This window comes from Eurytemora carolleeae, unplaced genomic scaffold (assembly GCF_000591075.1).
Source record: "Eurytemora carolleeae unplaced genomic scaffold, Eaff_2.0 scaffold1, whole genome shotgun sequence".
Taxonomy (NCBI): Eukaryota; Metazoa; Arthropoda; class Copepoda; order Calanoida; family Temoridae; genus Eurytemora; species Eurytemora carolleeae.
This window is the reverse complement of record NW_019396081.1, coordinates 460,729-488,169: the sequence shown is the minus strand read 5'-3', so window position 1 is coordinate 488,169 and position 27,441 is coordinate 460,729. Positions and strand designations below refer to the sequence as shown.

The 27,441-nt window shown below is 34.7% G+C and overlaps 2 protein-coding genes across 4 annotated transcripts; both read right to left on the bottom strand.

Moving 5' to 3' along the window:
* Positions 1-8: 8 nt before the first annotated feature.
* LOC111717078 (protein misato homolog 1) lies at positions 9-8,092 on the bottom strand. The gene is made up of 19 exons (XM_023492596.1): positions 8,005-8,092; positions 7,618-7,650; positions 7,267-7,369; positions 6,952-7,015; positions 6,381-6,471; positions 6,088-6,150; positions 5,729-5,806; positions 4,066-4,176; positions 3,576-3,652; positions 3,451-3,511; positions 3,238-3,335; positions 2,997-3,040; positions 2,855-2,930; positions 2,613-2,761; positions 2,315-2,393; positions 1,831-1,890; positions 1,099-1,284; positions 790-862; positions 9-358 (listed from the first exon to the last, which is right to left on the bottom strand). The coding sequence occupies exons 1-19, from the start codon at positions 8,071-8,073 to the stop codon at positions 203-205; spliced, it is 1,671 nt and encodes a 556-aa protein (XP_023348364.1). The 5' UTR covers positions 8,074-8,092; the 3' UTR covers positions 9-202.
* On the bottom strand, positions 8,077-25,487 carry LOC111717055 (trichohyalin). Of its 3 annotated transcripts, none has more exons than XM_023492577.1 (26): positions 25,329-25,487; positions 24,981-25,037; positions 23,743-23,854; positions 23,065-23,190; positions 21,596-21,649; positions 21,219-21,281; positions 20,751-20,970; positions 20,222-20,302; positions 17,763-17,890; positions 16,846-16,920; positions 16,679-16,736; positions 15,468-15,552; positions 14,615-14,710; positions 14,427-14,538; positions 14,187-14,248; positions 13,537-13,600; positions 13,251-13,316; positions 13,053-13,147; positions 12,557-12,817; positions 11,467-12,436; positions 10,729-11,161; positions 10,506-10,567; positions 10,122-10,198; positions 9,263-9,360; positions 8,938-9,018; positions 8,077-8,510 (listed from the first exon to the last, which is right to left on the bottom strand). In XM_023492577.1, exons 3-26 carry the CDS (start codon positions 23,815-23,817, stop codon positions 8,392-8,394), a joined length of 3,561 nt encoding a protein of 1,186 aa, XP_023348345.1. In that variant the 5' UTR covers positions 23,818-23,854; positions 24,981-25,037; positions 25,329-25,487; the 3' UTR covers positions 8,077-8,391. The 3 variants fall into 3 exon arrangements, with proteins under 3 accessions (XP_023348345.1, XP_023348355.1, XP_023348348.1); XM_023492587.1 differs by having other exon boundaries at positions 17,763-17,887; XM_023492580.1 differs by lacking the exon at positions 24,981-25,037.
* Positions 25,488-27,441: the final 1,954 nt, after the last annotated feature.

The window sequence follows — 27,441 nt, the reverse complement described above, 5'->3', positions numbered from 1 at the left end:
TCCAATTATCTGAAAATAATCCAGGTTAATATGGAAAATATCTACTGTGTAGTGTGTAGTAAGCGAAATGTTTTAACCACCAGGTGAAAACAAATTCAAAAAGTTCCATATTTTCAGCAATGCAAGTTTGACAATGAAAAATACTGGTGGCTGGTCGTATTAAATATAATTGATCACAGTGAAGGATAAAATTTTTAAGACATTAATTCATGTCATGATCTTGGTCATGATATCTCTCTGCCATGGTGTTGATGGTTTCCACCGCCTCTCTCCAGTCCACCTCCTCAGTACCACACTCCAACATCCGGGGTAGACGGGATATATTCAGCTTACCACATTTACTTGACAGATTAGCAAGCTAAAATATACTTAGATCATTAGTTTTATTTACGATAATAGAAACTGTTAAGGTAAACATGTTTAAAAATAATATATAAAATAAAAAATAAATATGTAATATATATATTTAAAAACTAATAAGCGGCAGAGGTAAGAGAAAGAAAATGATATTTAGAAATTAAGACTCAAAAACCAAGTTTTTACATCATTTATGATACTATTTACCAAAAAATTTATTTAAATTTTCCTTAAAAATAATTTATTTTTCCCAATTTTGTAAAAAAAACTCTAAACTTTATGTGAAGAATATGATATAAAAAAAGGGGGGGGCGATTTTTAAAGAAAATATACATCCCTGCATTTAGCTAAAGGAGAGACTCTTTTTATTTGATTTTGAGGTTGCAAAATGCATAATAAAATATTTAACGTGAGGAAATTAAGTACACTTACGGAAGCAGCAGCACTCGGTCCCGTATTCCAGGAGTTTAGAAGCGGTACACAACTTACTCCATCATTCTCAGATCTATCCGGATTAAATTAAAGGGACTGTCAACTATTTAAAGTGACACTTCAATGAAAGAATGTAAACAATTTATTTATTTTATTTATCTTTTCGTATTGGTTTTCTGCGGGAAAATTGAAACAAAAATAAATCCTAAAATTCGTCGCTTAAAATTCCAATACTTGTTCTTGAGTCAAAGTATAATGTATATAGATTGCATGCCTTATTAAAACCTTAGTAAACATTTAAAAAGTTACCTTTGCTTCCCTAGAATATTACCATCCACTGAAACCCTGGGATCGAATATATGAGGAAAGGGTTTACATGTCCGGATAGGTTTAGAGAATGCGCAAATACGAGGAATACAGGATCTAGAACTCTGTTCACGAACACAATACTCTAAATACTCATCAGGAGTACTTATCCCGTTGTACTTGCTGGATCTGAACAGTGATATATTAATGGTGTCAACTCAAAATAACTATGAATGCTTCATTAACACTGCAAAAAAGCTAACTGCTATCTTTGAGGGCAAACATTTTGTATTCAGCACTAAGACGATGAATTCTCCCTTGACGGTAAAACCATAGACACTGAAACCTTTATTGTATTCGCTTATCTCTCAAAATGTTTGCTCTTTTGATGTCGTAAACTTGGGGTATTTTTAACTTTAAATTCTGCTAGATCAAATCGTTACGTTTATGATATCAAATGTTTACACCATCATGTTGCAAAGATAAAAGGATCAGAAATTTATAGTTTGAGACAGGTGTTCAGTTCTTTTAAACGGGTGATAGATTTTATGATAAAAACAAATGCATAAATAAAACGATTAAATAAGATTATACCGATGGTTATTAAATTGTAGTGAGGTTTCCAAACATTAAAATTAAAGTTCTTTAGGAGGTTCTCTCTTAAGAATGCTGAAACTGCAAAATTACTAATTTTGATTAATGAAGAATAATCAAAATGAGAGAATAATGTTTTACCTGTTTTTAAATATGGCTGATTTCAATATTCCGCGTAGTGTTAAGAGAGCAGGATAAGATCTGCATAAAAAGTATTGCTTTCTAAAAATAAACTGTTGATCAATTTCGAAGTATTTTAGACACAAAATATTATGATATTATAATCATTATTTGAGGGCTAGGCAAGGTAATGACAATTTCTGGGCCAAGTGCTGCTGCTAGGAGAGGCTAGGGGACCGAAAGGATGTGATTAGAACAGGTCGAGGGTAAAGTGCCGCGGCTAGGACAGCTTAGGGGGTCTGCCACTGCGGTTACAGATCTCCATGATACATAAATTTTTAATTAGTTGATATGAACATGATGAATTTGAATTTGTTCTTTTAAGCACTAATGTTTTAATGGACTAAAAACCGGATTGTAAACAACTTACATTAGTATACAATTAATCATTGGTTTAATAGGCCAATCGATATTGTTGGACTTTTCCAATTAAAGCATTTCTTTCCTATTGGAGTGTGTTGGTGAGGATGCAGGAATAAGAGGGGTTAGCTCAGACAGCAAATCCTTTTCTATACTCTCAATCCCTGAAACACAAAAAGTATTTTTTCTCACTTTATTCTCTCAACTATTATTGTTTTATATCATAAAAATTGTAGTTATTGTTATTTTTGAGAAACAATGGAATATATGACACACTGTTTGTGGCAATCTTATTTGAAGGACCACACTTATTACATCAGTTTAAAGAGACTCTAAAGCTTTAAAATCCCCCCCCCCCGTAAAGAAATAGCTAGCACAAATACCTGTGAGGTTGAAAGGCAGGCTAGAGGATATCACCGCAAGATTTTGATGACCTTGACTCAAACCGGATATCACATCAGCTATACTCGCAGATTTCTCCTTCTTTCTGTACACCAACGTCGATGTATCCAATGCTGTGGCCAAAATAGAACTAAGAACAAAAAAAATAAGGTCGTCATAAAACAAATATCATTGTGCTGTAAGTTGAACTGCAAATTATCAAAGTTACTTATTAATTTATTACCTTGAATGGTAATGCAGTTCTGCATTAAATTTTAAAAATTCAAAGCTCATGTTTCGTCCTTGTAACGGAAACCAGTCTAAATAAGTTCAATGTGTCAATTTTCGAGAAAAAATATAGAAGTTTATATTGCAGAAATATTAACCTGATAAAAGAGAGAGGGGAGTTGTTAATCCATTGTCAAGAAACCTAAACATTTTTTTAAAAATCATTTTCTGATACAAGAATACCCACGGTTTCCCTAAGCCGATATCTTGTTTCTTTCTTTGCCACATCATTTATGTGCAATTGAATGGCAAAATACATAGTAAAATCTTACACAGTTATAATTAAACTATTTAATTATCTAGATAACCTTACTAATTAAAAAGTGGACTATTGTGTACCTGGCCAGTGTAAGGGTATTGGAAGCTAAAGCTGACCCACAGGTGTGGAAAGTATACTTGCCCAAGGTGGGAGGAATAACAGGAATATTCAGCGTGCTCTAAATATATATTTAAACTAATTCAATAAGAAACATTTACATTTTACAAGTCTTCCAATAAATCAAATCAAACAATCTGAAATTAATAGAACAAAAATTTAAACTTGTTTACTACCTTTGAACTGTAATCATCTGTTAAAAGATCTGTAATTCTCCCAGCTAATCCTCCGAACCCACTAATTTAAAAACAAAATCATTTTATTTCAAATCTAATTAAACAAAAACATTCAGAATACCTACCTTTGTGAATCAGCCAGCAAATGGAACCCCTTCAAATTATCCGACTCCTCGGCAAAAAACCTGATTCTGTCCTCTACCTGAGATGAATGTAGATAAGGTAAGATTTAATTGAAAATATTATTTCTATTTATAATACAAACACTAGCTAGTGCCGTCAGAGTGACGTTAAGGGTCAAAAACTATTACTTCTGAGTGAGTGGGTTGAAATATGCATTTTCCAGTTTGGGAAGGTTTTTTCTAACAATAGAAATTTTGGTTTTATTTAAAGGTTTGAGTTTGACCGGCAATATTCAATTATATATACAGATATTAGAACCCTGCCATGCCTGGAAACTAATCTTAATCCATGAAAGTCAGCTTCCTCAAATTGTAACCCCTCTGAAAACATTTCTGTGATTCTATCTACCTAGTTCAGAACTATAAATTTGAGAAGCTTAAAAAAATATTTAAACATATAAATTCTACGCTCTAATATTTATAAAAAAATTACCTCTGAACCGACGTCCTGGTGTTGATCTATCCAGAGCTGATGTCCTAATCCAAATATATCAAACGGATGTGTTGTGTTCTCATGCTGAAAGCTCTCAACAACAAGAACACTCTAGAATAAGCTAAATATTAATATTATAAAGGGGATGGTGGAGTTGGCACATTTGATGTAGGGGGGGGGGGCCCTGCCTTCATTTTTGGTTTAAATCTTCCAATTTTTTGGGTGCACGCCTAATTAGTGATCGAAATTCCTAAAATAAAATAAAATTGAATTTTAATGACCTCTAATGACCTCTAATGACCTCGACAAATAGAAAATATTTCAACTATGGCTTTATGCATATCAAACGAAAGCTAGGAACCCAGGGAATACAGTAGCAGCTACAAATTCAGTATTTGACCTTCTAATGACCTCTTACGACCTCTAATGACCTAAATGACCTCCAAAAATGAAAATGATTTAACTATGGCTTTATGCATATCAAACGAAAGCTAGGAACCCCAGGAATACAGTGGCAGCAAAAAATCCAGTGTTTGACCTTCTAATGACCTCTTACGACCTCTAATGGCCTTAATGACCTCCACAAATGAAAATGTTTTAACTATGGCTTTATGCATATCAAACGAAAGCTAGGAACCCCAGGAATACAGTAGCAGTAACAAATCCAGAGTTTGACCTTCTAATGACCTTTAATGACCTAAATGACCTCAAAAAAGAAAATGTTTTAGTTATGGCTTTATGCATATCAAACAAAAGATAGGAACCCAGGAAATGCCGTAGCAGCAACGAATCCAGTGTTTAACCACCTAATGACCTTAAATGACCTCCCAAAATAAAAATGTTATAACTATGACTTTAAGCATATGAAAAGAAAGCTACGACCCAGGGAATACAGTAGTAGCTACGCATCCAGTGTTTGTCTTTCTAACAACCTTTAATGACCTCCAAATTGAAAATGTTTCAACCATAATATGTATTTCAAATGAAAGCTAGGAACTAAAGAATACAGAGGCTGCAACAAATCTAGTGTTTGAACTTCTAATGACCTACAATGACCTTTAATAACCTCCATGAAAATATTTAAATATGGCTTTAGGCATGTCAAACAAACATTAGTAACCCCCAAAGAATAGAGTAGCAGCAACAAATCCAATGTTTGACTTTCTAGTGACCTCTAATGACCTGTAATGACCTATAAATTGAAAATGTTTTAAATAAGGATTTATGTTTATCAATCAAAAGCTAGGAACCCAGACAATACACTGGATTTGTTGCTGCTACTGTATTCCTGGGGTTCCTAGCTTTTAATTGATATGCATAAAGCCTCTAATTAGGCGTGCACCCAAAAAATTGGAAGATTTGAACCAAAAATGAAGGCAGGCCCCACCCCCCTACATCAAATGTGCTAACTCCACCATCCCCTTTAATTTGAATTTTAATTTAGTAATATAACTAACTGATTTACATTTTTGGGGGGATTAACAGTGAACGGAATGCACGAGTTGATATTTTTTTTAATTTCTTCTGATATCTGACATTTTAATTAAATCCTTAAAATAAATGTCATTTCTCATAGAAGTCAACATTCTGACGACTATTTATAAATCAGATATTAATTCAATACTTTTCATACTATCAGCGATAATTCACTAGTACATCATACCTTAGGATGATACCTGGCATAAAGATAATCCGACCAATAGTGGACATCCTTGTCAAGATTATAGACAGCTGATTTTATCTAAACAAACAAAAATGAGAGTGCTGGGTGGAGAAAGGCTGAGTTTCAAGTGCATAATATAATGATTTATGGATATAAAATATATGTAATGAACGATGTGTAGTCTTAAAAACAATTAAAAAGAACTTTTCCAAGTTCAAAGAAATTCCATGATTCCAGGTGTTGCAACTTAAAACATACAGTTTTTTTGGGAGAGGGGGGGGGAATCAGGTATGGATGAAGATCAATACGTGAATCCGAGATTCACAACACAAATGTTTCGACTTCAAGATTACGATTACCTGCTTGGATTTTGTTTTAACAGTTAATATTTCCTCGTCGTCTTCTTCCTTCTCACTATTCTCCTGCATTTACAACGCCATTAGACATCATGTAAGAAATGTGAAAAATGTAAATAATAAAAATAATCAGCCAACCATATGTATAAATAATATTAGTGTTTTGTATGGAGTGATGGAAACAAATGCTAACTCCAAAATGTTCAAAAAAATATGACATTACTTGCTGAATCCATATTTCAATCCATTTCTCACGAACCCTCAACTAATAATTGACTGTAAAGACTTCCACCTGCCTGTTCGGTTTCTCTTAGTTCTTGAAGAAACTGGTTTAACCGTGGTGGCTCTTCCTTCAGTATTTCTCCCTTCCCGTACCAATTCAACGTACTGTAAAATTGAAAATAAATATTGTTCTTCCTCTCAAGCTTGGAGGATTTGAAATGAAATTTTAGGTGGATCATTAAATCAAGAGGGATACTAGCTACACGATGTAATAAGATCCAGACCACCAGGAGATCGACTAGCCCACAGTCAAACTATATTTTTCATATTTTCATTTTTTTTTATTCAACTACAAAGCACGAGATAATACAAATAAAAAAATCACAATTTACTATGTAGTTTGGACCCGCCTAACCAGAGTAGGTTGTTTTAATTGGTTGGCCCACTATAAACGAATGATGATTGCAGATAAAAACAATGTACATTGTACATTTTAAACATTTTAAACTACTCGTTAAGATTAAACTCTTGAATTAATCTTTTAAACTTCTGTAAATTATAGAAATTGCTCCTTGCACTCGATTTTTAGAAAAGTTAATAACAAGGATAATTAATTGATATGATTCTATTCAAAGTAGCTCTGACCTGAGTTTAGGTATGCTTGGTTTATGATACAGATCTCCTAACTCAGGAAGAGTACCAAGGGATCCTAAAAATTCATTTTTTAGAACAAACAAACAAAAGATACTAGCTGCTGATGTTTTCAAAAAATGTATGGCAGTTTTAAAGACTTGAAAGCCAGCAAAATAACAAACAAACATCGTAGAAAAACACAAGAAGCTGAAAGCCATGGTATGGTATGGTATTCAAGTATTCAAGTCTAAATAAGAGTGGGTGGGGGAATAGTTTAAAGGTCTCTTTTTCGTTAACGACATCCGTCTATTAAGAAGACTTGGTTACCTTTAAGATCGATTGCGACCAGCCTCGGAGTATAAGTTGATTGTTTATCCAACGTGAAACCTTCTCTGTATAATACATCGTTATCTACGCAGTCTGGGCCCACCTAGACGCCCTACACTAATCTTCATGGTAAAATTCAGGAAAAATGTCAATACGAAATCCAGGAAGAAATTTCAGGAAAATTCAATATGGAATCTGTAATGGACTTAAAATACGCAATTATGTTACAACTATTTTAATCTTTTTTAATAATGTCTAGACATAATTACACCCATTGGCAATTTTCACGACTCTCATCCACCCATACAATTCTAGCTCATTTTAGAACTTAACCTAATGCCAGATTAGTTCCTGTTTATTTGTCTCATATTCAAAGCCGGACTCCTAAATAAAAAATAATGAAACACACTAAAATCGGTTACAAAAACGCTACAGATATCAAGCTGATGAAAAGCGCACTAAAATATATCCGAATTAATAGAGTACGTTTTCACCCTCCGCGCCAACTTTTGACTTTTTATAGCTTTTTCATTTTAACTCGGTCTATCTACGCCCAACTTCTCTTACAATACCTATGCAATATCTAATACATTTTAGTTTGAAATATAGAAATGTATTTTTGGAAATTCACAGATGACCATTCGTCTTCCCATACCATAATAAGGTAACATAACATTTTATTTCGAACACTTATTTCCGCAAGGGTTTAGGAAAAATGTTTCAAGACATGGAGTGTACCTGAAGATTCCAGAAATGAGAACCAACATAGTTAGCGTAGTTCCCGCATTGCAGGGTTATTATCGACATTTCTCTGCAAAATCAAAACATTAACAGTGCAAATATATATCCAAACTAACAGAAGCCAACTGCTGAGAATGCTATAATAGGGCCTATGGCCAAGCTATTGTGCAAATCAAAAAAGAAATCGAAAACAAAACAAAACGAAAATGTCAAAAATGATCCCCTCGGAATGATGGATAACGGATTGGTAAAATTTGAACAACTTTGTTCGTGAAAGTTTCGCGATTAAATCAAGCAAACTAATTATGGATAATTTTCTTGTACAATTTTCATAAATGATCCAATAAGTGCAGATTAACATTCAAGTCTCGCACGGAAAATATATTAAAAGATTGAATCTGTTGGGTCTATCCCAAGCATGGCGAGTTCATCTGCATCTGGTTCGTCTCCTGGTGGACGGCAATCATCTTCCATAGATTCCATTTGCATATGCCCCTCCGGAGCTAAACATTTAAATAAATTACTAAATATATAGATAAATTGAAGATTGAAAATCAAAGGCTAACTGCTAACCTTCCTTCATTCAATAAAAAATTGGACAGAACAACTTGTCTTCTTTAAATTCATCTTACAAAACTGTACTACAGTAGTCGTCGCATATAGCAATGCAATGAAGACGACTTTCTATTTAAATTTTGATTTATATCAAGTTTTTAGCATCGATACACATAAAGCTGTCAGTTACAAAGACTTCTCTTTGATTACTTGTAAACTTGTAGTTCGAAAAAAGCTTGTTAACAATCAAAACTTAATTAAAAGTCCTCTTCATTAAATGATATAATCACCCTACCACTGTATTTGTTGATACTTCTCTTTTATTNACGGAAGTACATAGATCACATATGAATAATTAAACTTCCTGATTTTTACCTTGATTGTACCAACCAGAATCCGGATGAGGCGCGGGATGGTAGTGTGGGGGCGGTGCAGCAGGCATAGAAGGCGGACCAACTAAACAAAATAACATATACATTTTTAAAATTTCACAAAAATTTTTTCATGAGATGAGGTTCATGATGAACTAATCTGATAATTGAGAACCTGCGTCACAATTTTTCTGAAGTTCTGTTTAGATTAACACAAAATTATCAAACCTAACCTCATTTTACCAATCAAGGGTGTTTATATCGTGTTTTCATCCAAATTATGTTTCGTAACTAAAGCTTAAATAATAAAAAATTACCCCATGTATTACCTGGCATATCCATAGGAAGAGGAATTTCTTCAGCTCCATCAGTCATACCACCAGCAATATTAGGAGGAACTCCGATCGATTGCAGTTTCGTGTTTAAGCTATAAAAGCCGGATTAAACAAATTAAATAAAATCGGATTTAAGGTAAACAATCTAGCATAACCCATAATCTTTGTACTGTTTTAATTAGTTGCTATGGCAATAAGGATGCATAAATTCAGCCAGGGGCGGATACAGGATTTAAGTGAGAGGGGGGGGGGGACGGGAGTGCTAGATTTATTTCGCAACAAAAAATTCAGAGTTAGGAACAAAAAGACGTGCCGCAGACAAAATTATTTTTTTTAGATAGATATTTTTCCTGTTTTGCACTGGGTTTTCTTTCCCTTAAATTCAGAAGCTATTCTGAAATCTCAGGGGGGGGGGCTTAGCCCCCCTGAATCCGTCAGGGGGTGCGACGGTCCTGCCCCCCCTGTACACGCCCCTGAATTCAGCCCTTTTTCTCTTATTTGAACGAATGTTTCGGTATGACTGACAGTAACAGGTTTTTAATTACTAAGTACTCCTGTGCAGTGTGCAGCGTGTGAAAATTAAATCATCACAAAAATAGTACAATACTATTTTTTCTCCTCGGAAAATTCAAGTCCACTTCTTTCAATTGAAAATACTATAAATAAAATTTTCAGTTTTTTCACGTGACATAACCTGCATCAGTTTATTAGAAGCATTATTTCAATGCATTTTGAGAAAAAAATTATTTCCGAATGAGCTAGGAAGTAAATATCGGCATATTTTCCCCATCTTTCATATAAGCCAATTTTTATCAAAATATATAATTACCCCCCAGTAATGGAATGTCTATACCTTTGCTGCATATGCTTCTGTGCAGCTGCCAGCATCTCTTGAATATCTACAGCGGAAGGTTTAGGATTTCGGTCGACCTAACAATTAACCTTAACTCAACAGAACAAAATAGACTTAAAGGGATTGTAGATACAATTCTGAGTTACTACCATATATAGAATGACATAACCAATTAACAACGGTACCCTTTAAATCTTGTCTATTTTATAAGCTTAAAGGACAACAATTTCATTTCTTCCGAGTTGTAAAGAGTACTGATGTGAAATAAGAATGGTCCTTTATTTAAATGGGGGTCACTACTAATAAATACAACAATAATCCCAATAAAAAAACTTAAAAACTCTCACAAAAATGTAAGTTATGAATTCGTTGAATAAAAATTTCCTTAGGTCTGAGCGGTGCAACGGGGAGTGGCGGTGGTGGGACACTCGAGTTGAATCCAAAATCTAAAATATCAAATATTTTTTGGAATTCAAAGCAAAACGATTTGCGTGAAGTCAAAAAATGTCAACCCCCTATTTTACTTATTATTCTAAAATGTTGCACCATAAATTAATGTAATGAATTCTTATATGCCATGCATGTTTGAAATTTGAAAACAACTTGCCATTTGATGCATTTCCACTTGCTGGGGGATGTACAGAGGGTGGCTGAACCATTGGGGCCGAGGGAACAGGCGGTGGGGCAGGTTGTCCCAAGGTTGGAACCGCCGTCACAAGAGTTGGAGGTGGAACGGAAGCTGCAAGTCCAGAAATTGGCGGTCCAAATTTACTGGCCCGACCGGTATCTTTCTTTAACCAGGGCATCTTGCCAACAATAGGAGTGGTCTTTTTTCCTCCAGGTAGAGGGATATCAAGCTGCTTCTTCACTCCCTGCCCCCAGGATATATTTAGAGAGGGTCTTGAAGGACTAAACGGTCTCTCCTGTGACTCTCTGGAGGATTCCGGAGGCGGTTCAGTGGGCGTTGATATTTCGGCGGGAATCCATTTATTCTGATTTTCTTCCTCACGGAATTTTTCCTCCTTGGCTCTCATTTTTTCCTAAATGAAAAAGTTAGTTGCAGGAATCTTTAACCAGGGGTGTATCAATGTATATTTTAAAGAATGATTTTGAATATTTGGAAGAAAAATAAATAAATATTGGAAATGAAAAGGCAAGTTTTTTTTTATCCTTTTCATACTTAAATCAAAAAAAATATTTATTTTCCCCAACTCAGCGAAATGAACCGTAAAAAAAGAAACTTAAATAGAAATTTAACTTGTGAAAAAAAATTTATTTATCAGGAAAACATATACTCCTGTCATAATTGTAACAAATGATTTGACAAATGTCATAAAAATACCACCTTGAGACTGGAAAGACCAGGATCCTTCTCATCCTTTGATGGAGGTTTACTCCATTCCTCAAGATCAATTGCACCATTTTTCGCTTTCTTTGACCGGCGACTATGATCTTTTGATGATCGATCGTTCGACGATCGATGACGGCTTCTGCGATCATGTGATGTAGATCTATCAGATGTTGATCTTGATCGGCGTTTATGCTTCTTATCTTTGGATCTAGATTGACGCCTATCATCATTATCACTTCTACTCGTGCTTCGATCTCTATCCCTTCTTTTTCTCTCTCTGTCCCTCCCGCTACGTTTTCTCTCTTCCTCATCATTACTGTCGTCTTCTCCATAGTATCGTTTATACTGCTGTTGCTGCTCGTAGCTCTCCCTAGCATAGTCACTATCTTCGTCTCGTTCTTGTCTCTCCTCTATATCCCTCCTTTTCTTGCTACCCTTCTCTCTACTACTGCTTCTACGTGAATTGCGCTCGTCTTTTATATATTTTCTTTCATCACGACTTCTGCTCCGATCCCGTTTATCAATATGTCGATCATGCCTCTCAAGATCTCTGCTTGGACTTTTCTTCTGCACCTCATAGCTCTCACTACGATCTCTCCCTCTCTTCTCCTTGGATTTGATTGTACGACGCACAACTCTCTCCTCTTCCTCACTGCTAGAGCTGGTCTCACGACGACGACCAGCATGATGCAATTTCTTTTCGTGACGGGTCTTTCGCTCGCTACTTTCACGTTGAATTGTTTTGATTTTGATTTCTTCATAGAATTTTCGATCTGGCGATTCCTCCTTGGCTTTCCTGACATTGTTTTCCTCCATACTTCTGGATTCATCACGATCATCCCTTCCTTTACTTTTACTTTCTTCTTTATACAAACTTCTGCTTCCCTTTTCTTCTTTGTATTTCTGTCCATTTTCCTTGTCGTCCTTATACTTGCTCCTACTGTCAAAACTTCTGCTTCGCTCCCTAAAGAAATTGTTACCAATAATGTTCTAGGCTAGGAAAAAAGTCCAAGTTAAAATAGAGAAGAAAGAATATATTTATTTTCAGATTTCCTTTTAAAGTATTCGTATTTAAGAAAGTTACCTGGATTCTTTAAAGAACTTATCTTGCTTCCTAGATTCTACCGGATAGTCAACTAGATTCCGCCCACCATATTCTCCTTTCCCGCCATACTCGGACTTAATATCCGCGAAATCGGGTAATCGTTCCCTTTGATAATCTGATGCGACTTCCTTTGTGTCATAATCGCCACCTGCTCTGCCACGGCTCGTGTATTCAGATTTCATCTCCTTTCCTCCATATTCAGATAACAGTAGTTTAGAACCAATCTCTTGTTTGATTTTCCTGTGAACAAGAAAGACTTTTTTTAAATTGAAATCTTAGGAATTAGTTCTTAGGATCCATTTAATGTACGAAAAAAAAATATTATTTCACAAAACAACTCTAGCTCCAAGGTTTATGCCCTCTTGTCTCATAATTTGTTTCTATCTTTTAAAAGTTGCCAAATTCAGATCCGGGTTCGCAAAAAGACAGATAGGATCCAGGTGGCTAGATATTTAGCTATAACAAACATCTCTACCTGACATCTACGGATTGGGAAGCATATTCAAGGTTTCTAATAGTTCTAGACTCAGGGGCTTCACGGAGGGCATTCAACTTCTGTAATTCTTCAACCTTCAGCAAAACAAATAAATCCATAACGTTAATATCACAAAACAACGTTCTTTTACCGCCAATAAGAAAAAATACAAAAATATCAGAAAGTTCTAATATCTACCTGTCGTTTGAGAACTCTGTTTTGGTTCTCGAGAATAGTACACCTGGAAGTTAATTCAGCATTCTCCTGAATAGCCATGACATTTTTCTATCGACATATATTTCCTATAAAGCCCTTTCATGAACATACCCTGTTAAAAGTTTACGCAAGACCCTAAAAAATAAACCTGATGTTGACGGGACGGGTTCAATAATAATTAGGACTTCAGATTATTTTGCTAAAATATTATATCAGCCCTGCCTCCGAGTGCCTTCCTACTTTCATATTATCAAATATTTAATCTGACCTGTTTTGTTTTGTTATATCCTTCACTGAGTTTGGCAACAAGCTCCATCAATGTCTCTTCCTCCCTAAAACTAAATATTTTAAGCGACCGTTCACGTAGTTGATATTAACCCTTTCTTGGCTTGGTTCACTGCAAATCAGATCAGATCAGGCTGTTAAGGAGTCCTTTATAACAAAATATTAACAAGGATATCCTTTAATCAAACCGTAGGTCCTAGAAACAGTGTTGGATATTTCGGTTAAAATATTAACAAGGATATCCTTTAATCAAACCGTAGGTCCTAGAAACAGTGTTGGATATTTCGGTTAAAATATTAACAAAGATATCCTTTAATCAAACCGTAGGTCCTAGAAACAGTGTTGGATATTNATTTAAAGAATTTGAGCGGCGGTTTAAATTTAAGCCGCGGTTTAAATATGGTTGGTTCCACTTCAAATTGTATCAAATGTGTCAAGATTTAAGCCGGTGCTTAATTTAAACCGGGTTTTGGCAGATTTAAACCGCGGCTCAAATTCTTTAAATTCCATCTCTGGTTTTAAGATCAGAAAAAAATATGAAGTTTTTAACTTTGAAAAACAAATAAACTAACGCGGCCTAGGCTGCTCCAACATATGAAATTGTATGAGTATCGTGTAAAGCTATACCAGTACCTGCTCCCCTTCCTCTTTTTAGTTTTGATATCGGCTACTAAATTAACCATGTCCTCCTCTTTCTAAAATACACAAATTAAAATAATTTGTATGAATATAAATTTAAAACTTTTTTGTAAAAGCATTTTTTTAAATTAATATAGGGTATGGTACAGGGAGACGTAATACTATCAGGTGGGACAGCGATATTGCTTTTGAATTTTCAAAGTCCATTTAATTTGAAAATTCTACCCTTGGTACCTTCCGCTCCGGTTTCTTCCTACTTGCCGCGTCTAAATCCGAACTTTCACTTGCAGAGCTCTTTCTTTGTTTTTTCTTTTTCTTCTTTGTGTCCCGATCCGAATCCACGGAACTAGAGAAGTTAAAATTATCAATAAAAAATTTCGTGAAATAAAAATCGTTTAGATGTGAAAAATTGAAACACCGACCTGTCACTACTTGATGCTCTTTCTTTTTTTAACTTTAATTCGAACTTCTGCTTGCGTTCAGGAGAACTATCCCAGCCTTTCTCTACCTCCTTCCGTCTTAAAATTTATCAAATTTTTTACGCTAATTACACCTTTCTCAAGACAAGGGTCCAATTTTTATAGATTCCCTCCCCCCCCACACACTGGGAAAATTGAAGAACATTTATTACAAGCAAGCGGCCCGATGAACACCATCTAACTTGAAACAGTTAAGAATTAAAAATGAAAATATTCAATTTTGACTACAGTGTTTCCTCACAAGCTAATCTTTCAAGGTTAAAGATAGACAAAACAATGGACGGGATTTGTCTTCTGATGGCAATATCTGGTTTATCGTTCATCAGATCAGTGATCAGGGTTTAAAAGGAAATATTACAATTTCTACTGGATCCTTCGGAACTTTCCCTGAAGCTGTTAAGAATGATAACCCATTAAAATTTTTTTGAGGGGCAGAACCATTCTTAACCGAATTAAGAATAAATCCACTTCCTAGACGCTACTCAGAGCTAAGGGCGGCTTGCCGAAAAAAAAGTTTACGTATTATTCCGGCCGGCCGGCTAATAATTAGTTTTCAACATTTCATATCCTTGTGTAGCATATCTGGTAAGGATTTAAGTAAAAATCGGTTTATAAAGCTTCCGTCCTTAATTTCATGTTTTAGTGGTCTATCATTCTGAACGTCTTCAGAAAAGGTTGTTCAGAAGTGTCTTTTTACAGATCCAAATTGACCCGGAAGAAATTGAAATCCCCAAGTTCAGTCGAGCTAAATCTCTTTTTTGAACCCAATTCTTCCATGTCCATTTCAATTTTTCACCTTAATTCTTCCCTTATCCTGGCTTCCTCCCTCCAAACTCTCTCTCGTTCTTTTTCTTTGGCAGCCTTCATGTCTTCTTCCAATCCTAGATATACAAATAAAAACCCGTTTAAATTCCTCTTCTAATCCTAGAAATGAAAACTTAAAATCGTCTTCTAATCCTAGAAATATAAACAAAACCATGTATGTCTTCCTTTAATCCTAGAAATACAAATGAACCCCGTTTTAATTTCTATTCTAATCCTAGAAATGAAAACAAACCAACTTTGAATTCCTCTTCTAATAATCCTAGAAATTATAAATTCTAAAACCTTGAATTCCTCTTTTAGTTCTTGAAATATTAACAAAACCCTTAAGATCCTCTTCTAATCCTAGAAATACGAACAAAATCCTTGGAAATCTTTTAATAACCGAAACCCCCTTAAAATCTTATAAATATAAAAACCCTTTGAGACCCTCTTCTAATCCTAAAGGCTGACAATGCAAACAAAACTCTTGAAATCCTAGAAAAACCCGCATAACCCAAAACCCTTAAGACTCTTTTAATCCTAGACATAAGGAGAAAATCCACTATAAACCATGGAAATACAGAACGCGTGAGGTTCTCCTTTAATCCTGAAATATAAAATCCTTGACATCTCCTGTAATCCTAGGAATTCGAAAAACCTTGATCCTGTTAAAATGGATCCGGATCTGGATCCAGCAAAGATATTTTTTATTTTGCGAACTTATTAAAAAACAAATCTTCAAAACGCTACATTTTCTGAAGAAATTTGATTAGAACAGGATTTAATAAGATAAAAAGTTGCCCTCTGAGAGCAAATTTTTTTTTTTTTTAAATTGAAATTTCGCCGCTTGGATCTAGATTCGTAGAAAGACAGATATCTGAAGATCCAGTTTTAGGAAGCATAAAAACAATGCCAATTATCAGGAAGATACGGAGCAAGAATACAATGCCAATTATTAGGACAAAGCTAAGCATAAAAACAATGCCAATTATCAAGACAAAGCTAAGCATAAAACAATGCCAATTATCAGGACAAAGCTAAGCATAAAACAATACCAATTATCAAGACGAAGCGGACAGTATAAACATGCGACATCTGCACAATTTTCTGTGTTAATTATCTAATGACGTGTTCAATAATAATTTTAAATTAAGAATGGTAGGGTATTATATATATATAAGATATATATATATTATAAATAACCTGTTTCAATTTTCTCAATCCACTCCTTCATGTAGAGAATCCTGTGCTTCACTTCTTTCTAAAGTAATTGAATGCTTTAAAGTAATTTACCTTCCGGTCATACAAATTGTAGGAAGCATTAAAAAATAAATAAAAATAAAAAGATAGTTGGGTGTGCTGATATGAACCTGCAGTTTGGCATTCTCTTTCATGATATTATCTTCATGCTTGTTACCCTGATTCTTCAAGCTTTCTCTCTGCTCCTGTAGATTAGAATTTAAAACAAAATATAAATATAGGAACTACATCCTGCAGATAACCTAACAAAGAGAGAAAAAAGTTAAATAATGCAGTAAAATTATAATTTGCAAGGTATATCAAGGTTACAGTTGCCATTTTACAAGTGGGACAATATGTTGATAAATTTTACACTAAAACTTGTAACCATTAATCCTGGCAGTCAAATTGCAGTAGAGATATTTGGGAGTCATACTTTATTGCATGGAATATTATTTTACCTACTGAAACTGGTATCGAATCTTATTTGATCAAAATGCCAAGTATAATGTAGGCTGTTGGAAAATGGTATTAACAGATGTTTATATTTTCTTAAAAATCATCCCCTGCCCCCACCCAGGGTGTATATTCTTAATTCCTCCCTCAGTGCAGGGGGTTAAATTAAAAATTTACCCAACAAGGAAGAGAAATAAAAAAGTGAAATGAAAAAGTTTGACAGGAAAGAGAAAGAAGAAAATATTTGGTATCAAAGATAACAAGAGAATAACCAGAAAAAGGGAAGAAAATTTAATTCAGTTTGAATTTTCTCCCTCTAAACCAGCAAAAAAGGGAAAAGAATTCAATTTTGTTTGAATTTTCTTCCCCTATATTTTCTTTATCGTAAGAATTTAATAATAAATTTAGATTGAATTCTCTTCCCCGTTTGGTTTCCTGGAAAGTGATGTATGATGTATGTTTGGATCTACTTGATATAGCGAGGCCAACCAAACCAAACATTCAAGTTTTTTAGCCGAGTCATCGCCTTCTAGGTTGCTTTACCTGTACTGATTACTCATGTACGTACATCGCAGAAAAAAATATATTTAACCTTAAGCTTTAGCAACTGATCTTCTAAACTCTCACAATTCTTCTCGTAATGCTCCCGCTGCTTTATAAGCTTCTCCCGCTGCTCCGGGGTCAGCAGTTTCTCATGAGACTGCTTCTCACCGCCATCTGCTGAAAAAAAAAATATTATGAGAAATCAAGCTTTTAGTTTTAATCAGGCTAACAAAACCTTTTTCATCTCAGCGGAAACTCGGGACCACGGCTACGACAGGAAGCAAAGCTGAAAAATAGTTAAATTCTAACATTTGTTCTTTTCTTTAATACTTTACCAGCACCCTTTCTCTAGCTTGCGATAAGGAAATACCTGTACTATTTAAATACAAAAATAAATGAGGTTAACCTTATATAATAAATAAAATAATAATAAATATTAAAGATTATAAAAATTATAAAAATACCCCCTGTGGATCAGGTTCTCTTCCTCGACATAATCAAATTAGTAAACTGGTTCTACATTTATAAATTTTTAGTCAAATATACATTATACCTTTCTCCTTCTCCAGAAATGAATAATAAACAAAATTATCGAATAGTTAACAATTTATACAATACCTGGGTAGAGAAGTTTAAAATTTACAAAGCTAACTAGATAGTGATCATCTTATTAACTGGTAGCTTTTTACACCCCCCTTCCTGTCTCAATAAAACAGTTTTTAAATAAAAAGATCAATGATGGAAATTTATAATTACACTTCAATTTAAATTTTATTAATGCGCTTTAATTTGAGCTTGGCTTCAATATAGATAAAGCTACAAGTGTTGTGCGTTGCGAACGTATTAAATCTGCTTAGATTCAAGATAAGATTCAGAAAACCTGACAGTTCAGTTTCACCCAATGAGATTGCTGAAATACCAAAACCATTGTTTCTAGTTTAAATACTTCTGTTATTTCTATTTACAGTATGCGTAATAAAAATGAAAACTTTTAAAACAATTTGCACGTTTTTCTAATACTAGAAATTCAAGGCGCTTCGCGCCCTTCTTTCTAGCCTTAGAGGGCGCTTCGCGCCCATCTCCTAAATAAATTGTGAACATGTTCTCTTTGTGTACATCGTAAAACAAAACAAAAATAATTCGCGGATTTTCACAAAAAATTTCGCGGATTTTCAAAATTTAAAAAAATTTAATGACGATCGAATTTTGATGGAGACAAATATTTGAAATTTTGATGATTCATAAACCTTCCCTGGAGTCCCTAGATGTCCCACAAAAAAATTGGGCCCGATCGGTTCAGCCGTTTTGACGTTTATTGGATACAAACAGACAAACAAACAAACAGACAGACAAGCCAAATTTATATATAGATAAAAACCAATCTAGACGTCTGATGTAAATCATTAAAAAAAAACGTTTGGTGTTTCTGAATAGATTGAACATATTTCATCAAATATGACTTCTTTCCGACTCCATTTACGTTCTCCACCTAAACTCTAAAATTGGCACACAAAGCACTCATCCAGTCCTTGATCAAACCATCCTTGGAGACAGTAATAGTGATAACCAAATAAATGATCGTGCTGTTGGCCTACATAATGACCTCATCCTGCATTATCGCAGCACACACATTTTTTTTACGTTTGGCCGGGTCTGGGTACTGAGGGAGCTAAATCCCCCCAAATATTGCCAGGAAACAGTGAATCTACTGATGTGAGGCGGAGTTATTTCTTAAACCAAGACAAAATTGTGTTCCTCATATAAGGAACATAAGGACCTAATGTGGACCGAGACCCGAGAATATTTGGACTAATGAACTTTTAAAATCACTTATAATTTTTGGTCCACAGAACGGTTACAGGGTTTAACAACTTCTTAAAGTGGGTCAGGCTTTGCTTTTTCACAAAATTTCTTTTAACAAATTTTGTTGTCCTATTGCATCATCTGTCAGCAGTGTCTTAAACAAGTTTCTTGTGGTCCCTTAGCCATCTGGCAATTGGTCCAATCAATGTTGATCTTAAACTTGGCTGTTCACTACCCTCACAGGTCCGCAGTTAGATGATCTTTTTCCGCAAGGACAAAATGTAGTTTAATATCTCTGCCATCATCCAGTAAAGTTTTTACAGTGTTGACCAATTATTTACGGCAGGAGAGCTGCTGACATATTTCTTATATTTTGGGACCACGGTATAATAAATAGTTACCATCATATTACGCATATTGAGCAATTGGTAGGCAATATTAGCGGCAAAGGGTTTCAGTTTCAGTATATATTTACAAATGAATTATTAAGTATTGAGGAGGAATGAGTTCATGAATTGTTTTTGTACAGCATTGATTTAACCTGTCAAATCAAATTCTCTAAAAATATATGTTCAGCATAAGGAATTTGGATAGTAGAGGAAAACACGATGAACGAATTTTCCTTTTTCAACTATTCCTGTAATTGCCAAAACTGTACATTAAACAATATGATGCTGAAAATACTAATATCATGAAATGAGTTACCGGTTTTCCGCTCTTTATCTTCCCTCGCAACCTCGCCTCTTCTCTCCTCCATCCTTCTCCACTCTTTGTCGTCCTTTCGCTCTAATAAATGTAGTTCAACAATTTATACTCGATAATCTCCAGTTTAAATGTCAGAAAATTTTTAATAAAAAAATCAATTTTAAACAATTTATTAAAAAAAATATCTCCTGACGTGATATAAATGATTTTTTAAACTATACTTTTACTATCTTCTGAACCTATCTTTTCCTGGAAACTTAACTCTTTTTAAAAGCCAACCCCATCAGCTATAAATTTCTAAACCAACATTTTTGTTCCCCAAAAAAGGTTCATGAGTTATAATCGGACAAACAAACGATTACTACTTAAAATACATATTTACTAGATACCTGAAATAATATTGAATTTCAAATCAAATAGAAATTCTTTGTTTTTACAAAACAGAAGTTAATACTTACTTGTATGAAAGAACAGAAAAAAAAACATTTTAAAAATTTAAATAAAAAGAAGAAAATATGAATACAGTTACCCGACTCAACCATCCGGGACTTTGAATCCGACCGATCCCGACCCTCACGGGTTCTTTCTTCCCGCCCGTATCGAGGATCTTTAACTGTAGCTCTAGGATTAGACGGAGAATCTTGAATGTTCCGGTATGACTGGTATCCAGGAGGCGGGGCTCCATACCCTGGGTTGGAACCAGAGTACGGGGTGTAGCTCGGCTGGCTGGCATATGGATATCCGAAAGGCTGAAGTTAAAAAATAATTAAATAATAATCTAGATAAAATCAGAATGTGAACAAATAGTCAAGTTTTATTTTGTTAGAATCAGGTTCATTACAAAGACCGTGAACCAAAATGAGTCAATCTTCCAAATGACAAAAATTATAAATTATTTAATCCCCGACTTTAATAAGCGTAACTAAGAGCTAAGTATTATGAAAAATCTATCCTTTCACTAATTTGTGGAAATGAAAAACAAAAACAATTTACGAACCGGTTGTTGAGCCTGGGGTCCTGTGTTCCCGACAAAGGTTTCAATCTTGTTCCCTCGAATCTCCTTAACATTTTCTGCTTAATCAAATGCGAAGAAAATGTGTAGCGAAATTTTATATAAATATCTATACAGTATTACTATGTCTCACTAAAACTGGAAGTTTTTCATTTTCTCTTTAAAAGCTGTTCTAGGTAGGTTTGCAAAATATCAAATATTGTGTAGAATTGAAAAATCAGAATAACTGACAATACGGAGACAACTGAGAATAATTTAATTCCTGATAAAAAGTAGGTCAAACATCCTGCTCATAAATGCGTGTTAGAAAGGGATATCATGTGTCACTATTTCCAAAGTTTTAAAACACGCTTATTACGTACCTGAGGAGAATTAAGAGAGTTCAAAAACTCTTCACTTTTCTTCTTCCAATCCTCCTTGTTAACAAAATATACTTTTAGTTTTTACTTCTCATTGAATGAAATATATTTTAAGAAGGCCATATATCACTGAAGTTTTAAGGGCTCACATTTATTCCCACACCAAAACACAACTATGGGATAATATTATCTCAAAATGCACTCCCCACACGAGAAATGAATCAAAAGGTGAGTTTGACCAATTTGAATACATTTGGGAATCCTGGTTTAATTTTGAAAGAAATCTGAATGAAATTTTGCATATGGGCATTATTTGTGTTCCTGTTAAGTAAAATAAAAAAAGTTTTGGGGAAAATTATATTCCCCCTTTTCCCCATGTTTTTTTAAACTTGTAACCAACAAGTCTGATTCACATACCAGCTAGGTGTTAAAAACACCTACCTGTTAGTTAAGAATCTCATTACTAACATCAGAACGAAGTTTAAGGGTTTTTTTTGATCCCTTTTCCTCATATTCCCCTATTTTATCATATTTTCCCACTTTCTGGATTCATGAATTCATTTTTCATCGAAAATTTAAAAAATCTTTTACTTTCAGTCCTCAATTAGATAGTATTTTTGTAAAACAATAGAACAATATAGATGTTTTAAACACCTCCCTGTTAGTCAAGAATCTCATTACTAACATCAGAACGAAGTCAAAGATTTATCAAATCACTTTTCTCCTTAACTTAACAATGATAAAATACTTCGTACTGATGTTAGTAATAAGATTCTTGACCAACAGATATTCAAGGAAATAAATTTACCCCACTTTTTAAATTATTAAATAGTATCCAATTGAGGTGTGCCAAAGATTATTTTATTTTTGATGAAAAATAAATTCATGAATCCGGAAAAAAATGAAAAATATGAACAGAGTGAAATAAAAATATTATAAAATATGGAGAAGTGATCTGAAAATCCTTAAACTTCGTTCTGATGTTGGTAATGAGATTCTTGTCTAACATGTAGCTGTTTAAATCAGACTTATTTTTAGTAAAAAAAAACCTATAAAAAAAACATGGAAAAACTGAAAAAGGGGCGAAAACTATTTATTTCCTCCTTTTTATTTTGTTTTACAAAAATACTGTGCGCAAAAGATTTTTTTTAAAGTTTTCAATGAAAAATGAATTCATGACTCCAGGAAATCTGAAATTAGTGGGAAAACATGATAAAATAGATAAAAGTGATCTAAATAACCTTAAATTCGTTCAGGTATGAAAATCAGACTTTTCGGTGAATAAGCTTTAAAAATTACATGGAAAATGGGGAAAGGGGGGGGGGGGGAGGAAATATATTTTTCCAATTTTTTTTTCTTTTTTTCTTTAAGAAATAAACATAAATATGCTCTAAAAATGAAGAAATGTATTCAAATTGGTCAAACTCACCCTCCCCTTTAAGAAAAAAACATAGCACTAAATACAAAAATACCTGCTGGTGACCACTTCTCCGTCGTCGCCTGTCATACTCCGGGGAGCCAGAAGGGTCACGACGCCGTCGAATGCTTTCTTTCGGATCATCATACTTCCGATTTTCTTTCTCATTCGTCCCTGACGACTGAAATATTACACATGTTTAGAAAGTAAACCTTTAACTCATTAAAACAAATAAGTTTACGTTTTACATACGGGGTGTCCCAAGAAACATGACCATAGCAAGACGACCTAAAAGTCGTCCTTGAACTTCTAACAATTTCGTTCAGAATTTTATTTTATTAAAAACCAAAGTTCTCTAAATCTGAACAAATTTCTTCATATAGATCCCGTAAAACAGAAACAACTAAACAGGCAGACCACATTTTGGAATTATCAAGGCTAAGGGTATTTGTGATTATTAACTTTAGAATTTTACTTCCAACTAAAATTAGGTTTACGAATGAAATAAATGCAGCAAATTATTTCAAGAGTCAAAGACGACCTTCAATTCGTTATGCTGCTGTCTGTTTTGAGGAACACCCTCCTGTTGTAAAAAAAGAATTGGCTATAAAACAACATTACATGACCTTTCACCCAAAATGCTTGTCTTCAAAAACTCCAGCAATTAATTTTACTTTTTCAAACTTTCATTAAGAAAAATGAACCAATAACAGTTAAATTATAAAATTAATACCTGACGTTTTCGCTTCCTTGGATCCCTTTCCTCCCCCCTTCGATCATCTCCGTAGAGATACCTCTCCTCATCCATACCAACTCGAACAATAAGACCCGATCAGGAAAATTTTCTAAACGGCTAAGTGTTAAAAACATCGGCGTATTAACACTGCGTGTCAAAAGACTTGAACACGCATACCTCCCCCCCGGACTGTTCCAATAATCTGAGATAATTTTAGCGGAATCTTGATACCTACAACTATAGGTTATATCTATCTATCTACACTGCTCTGGTAAAGCGTTGTGTGACTATGGTTCTACCTAGGTTAGAATGTCTACGAAATTGGCCAGTAATTTTGTTAGTGCTGTGTTATAGCTGAGCGTACCCTAGATTTTTAGGGAAATTTTTTGAATCACTGCATGGTGTATCTTAAGTTTTAATCGAACAATTTTCATTCTGGCTATCGTTGATTCTATGAAAATTATTTGTACTTTTATAAAAGTTTGAAGTGTTTGAAGGGTTCAAATCAGAGAAGAACTTTGGAAGATCGCAAGCCCAGAGCCCGTTCTCTCTCCAATAATGTTTAAACAATGGTCGTGTTGTTCGTGTCTTTGGTGGACGATAGTTTGGCCACCAGATGGGTCACGCAAAATTCTTTTCTGATAGATAATTCTTACCGAGATACATCTAGAGGACAAAAAATCGTCCCATAAATTACGTGAACAACACGTTGACCAAAAATCGTTTTCTAGGACAGACCCAAACCTTGTCTATGATATATATATCTATTCCATTATATATTATGGGTAAGGTATCACAAATTTAAGGTAATTTCCTAGAGAACGATTTCTGGACCACCCCATCCCCCCCCGCTATCAAAAAAGCCGTTGATCATGTACAAAATTGATAGAGGGGGGGGGGGGTGTTCAAATTGGTTTAAAAAACAGTAGATATTCGCAACAACGGTAATAATTCAAATTTTTTGGGAGTTTATTCAATCTTTACAAAGAATTTACAACCCTGTTTATAGGGTTAGGTTAGGTTATGACAATTTCTGGGACGAGCGCTGCGGCTAGAACATGCTAGGATGCCGGGCGCTGCGGCCACGTGATAAATTATATACATGTGTTTCATACGAGATCCATGTACAAAATTAATAGGAGGGGTGGGGAGGGGGTCCAAAAATAGTTCTCTCGGAAATTAGTGAATAACAAACGACCCAACATAAACGCCATTCTTTTACTAATCTGCAGTACCTGACAATTTCAGCAATCAATCGATTTCAATGCTTATCTTCCAGAACTGTAATGTCTCTGAAAATCGAAAAAATAACACATAAAATTTTAAAGTATTAATTGTAAAGTTGGATTTTTAGACCCCCTCCCTCCCCCTCCTATCAATTTTGTACATTTATTATTTATTAATGAGGGTTAGGTTAGGTTAAGACTATTTCTGGCTGAGCGCTGCGGCTAGGATAGGCCAGGGGGCCGGGCGCTGCTGATAGGGGACCGAGCGCCGCGGCTAGGGAGCCGGGCGCTGCAGCCACACGATCAATTATACAAATGTACTAAATTGATAGGGAGGGCTGGGGGTCAAAAAATTACCGTGAAGTTTTTCTAATTTCACTGAAGCACTCACAATAATGTGCACAGTCTAATTAAACAACCGTTAAATCATTAATTATTAACTTCATTTAATCTCATTCCATAGATTTTTTTTTCCAGCACATGAAGATGAACCGCGGGCCGGGGACTGGTTTGGTTTGAACAATTGGGATGTTGCAACTTTGATATTTCCCGCGCCTTTCTTCAGTGCCCCAACTTAACTTACATCCGTCCTACGATACTTCTGACCTACTCGCACGTGGTTCGATGAACTGTAGGTCGAATACAATTACAGGTGTCGTATCGTTTGCACTAATGATTGATCGGACTAACGTACATTCGCACTAACGTTTTATTTGAGTGTTAGGAATTAGGTTAAGCTAATTTAAAGCTGGGCCGAGCGCTGCAGCTATGACAGGCTAGGGGGCCGAGCGCCGCGACTATCACAGACTAGGGGACCGGGCGCTGCGGCCACAAGTGTTACTGACTATAGTGCAATGTACGTTATAGTTCAATCGGGTGTCCCACATCATATTAGACCGTCAACGGGTCTAAATTGCTATTTTCGGGACTAATAAGAAAATTTAAATAGAATAAATCAATTTGAAAATTAACATAAGGCCTATATAAGAATTTTCTTGCGGAAAATGATAAGTTTTCGATTATTAAGGGTTTATAATTTTGTCGTTAAAGATTAGAGGTATAATCTAAAATGATATGGGACGCTCTGTATGTAAGTGCAATTACGATAGCATCCAATTACATGGGACAGATACAGGGGGGGCAGGGGACATTCGCCCCCCCTGACAGATTCAGGGAGGGGCGATAGCCCCCCCCCCCCCGAGATTTCCAGGCAAAAAATGTTCCCAATTTGATAAATGTTATTGTTAACGATAAATTTAGAATTAGAAATTTGTAAGAAACTATGATTTAAGTTATAATATTGATCATAGTAATGTTCCTTAATCAATATACTCATTTATCAAAATTGTAATATTGTTCCTAATTTTCATGCATTTAAGTATAACTAGTTATTTCCTTTTGTTCTTAAATTGCTAATGTTCCTATTACTGTTCCTAACAATTTGTGTCCGACCAACCTTAAATCCCTGTCCTAATCCAATATTTTGTTCCTCATTCCTGAACAATCTTTTTATTGTTACTAAATCCCTGTCCCAATCCTTTAATTTTGTTCCTCATTCCTGAACAATCTTTTAATTGTTCCTAAATTCCTGTCCTATTCCTAATCCTTTAATTATGTTCCTCATTCCTGAACAATCTTTTAATTGTTCCTAAATTCCTGTCCTAATCCTTTATTTTTGTTCCTAATTCCTGAACAATCTTTTAATTGTTCCTAAATTCCTGTTCTAATCCTTTAATTATGTTCCTAAAATTTAAAAATCTAGTTTTTAGTCTTTAGTCATTGATTTTTACTCTTTTGAGTCTTTTAAGTCAAACAAAATTTTCGCCTGCGACACGTTTTTTTGTTCCTAATTATTAATTTTTTTGTTCCTATATAAAAAAATCTTGCCCCCCCCTCACTTAAATCCTGTATCCGCCCCTGCAATTACACATTTCATTGAAAATAAGTTTGCACAGCTTTCAGCTGGTTCTGTTGGTCAAACAGATAATAAATGTCTTTGCACCTAACATGCATATAAGGAACCTAATTGTCATTTTGATATAACATGAGGCCGCAGAGCTAGACCCCTGCAATTAGCATCTATAGCGGCAGCGCTTGGCCCAGAAATTGTCCTTTAACCTAACTAATTGTTTATCATTTGATCATTTTGATAAATGTGGCCGCAGTCGAAGTCGGAGCGCTCGGTCCAGAAATCATCTTATAACCTCCTATCCAAACATATTGGCTATCACAATTGGTCATTTTTATAAATATGGACACAGCACTTGGCCCTAGCCGTAAAGCACTCGGCCCAGAATTCGTTTTAACCTAACTACAAATTGGCTATTATAGCTTGGGTAATTTTTATAATTGGCCGCAGCGCTCGGCCCAGAAATCGGCTTAGCGTAAACTAACCCCACCGATTGTTTATCACTTCGTCAGTTTTATAAATTTGGCCGCAGCGCTCGGCCAAGAAATTATCTTAACAACC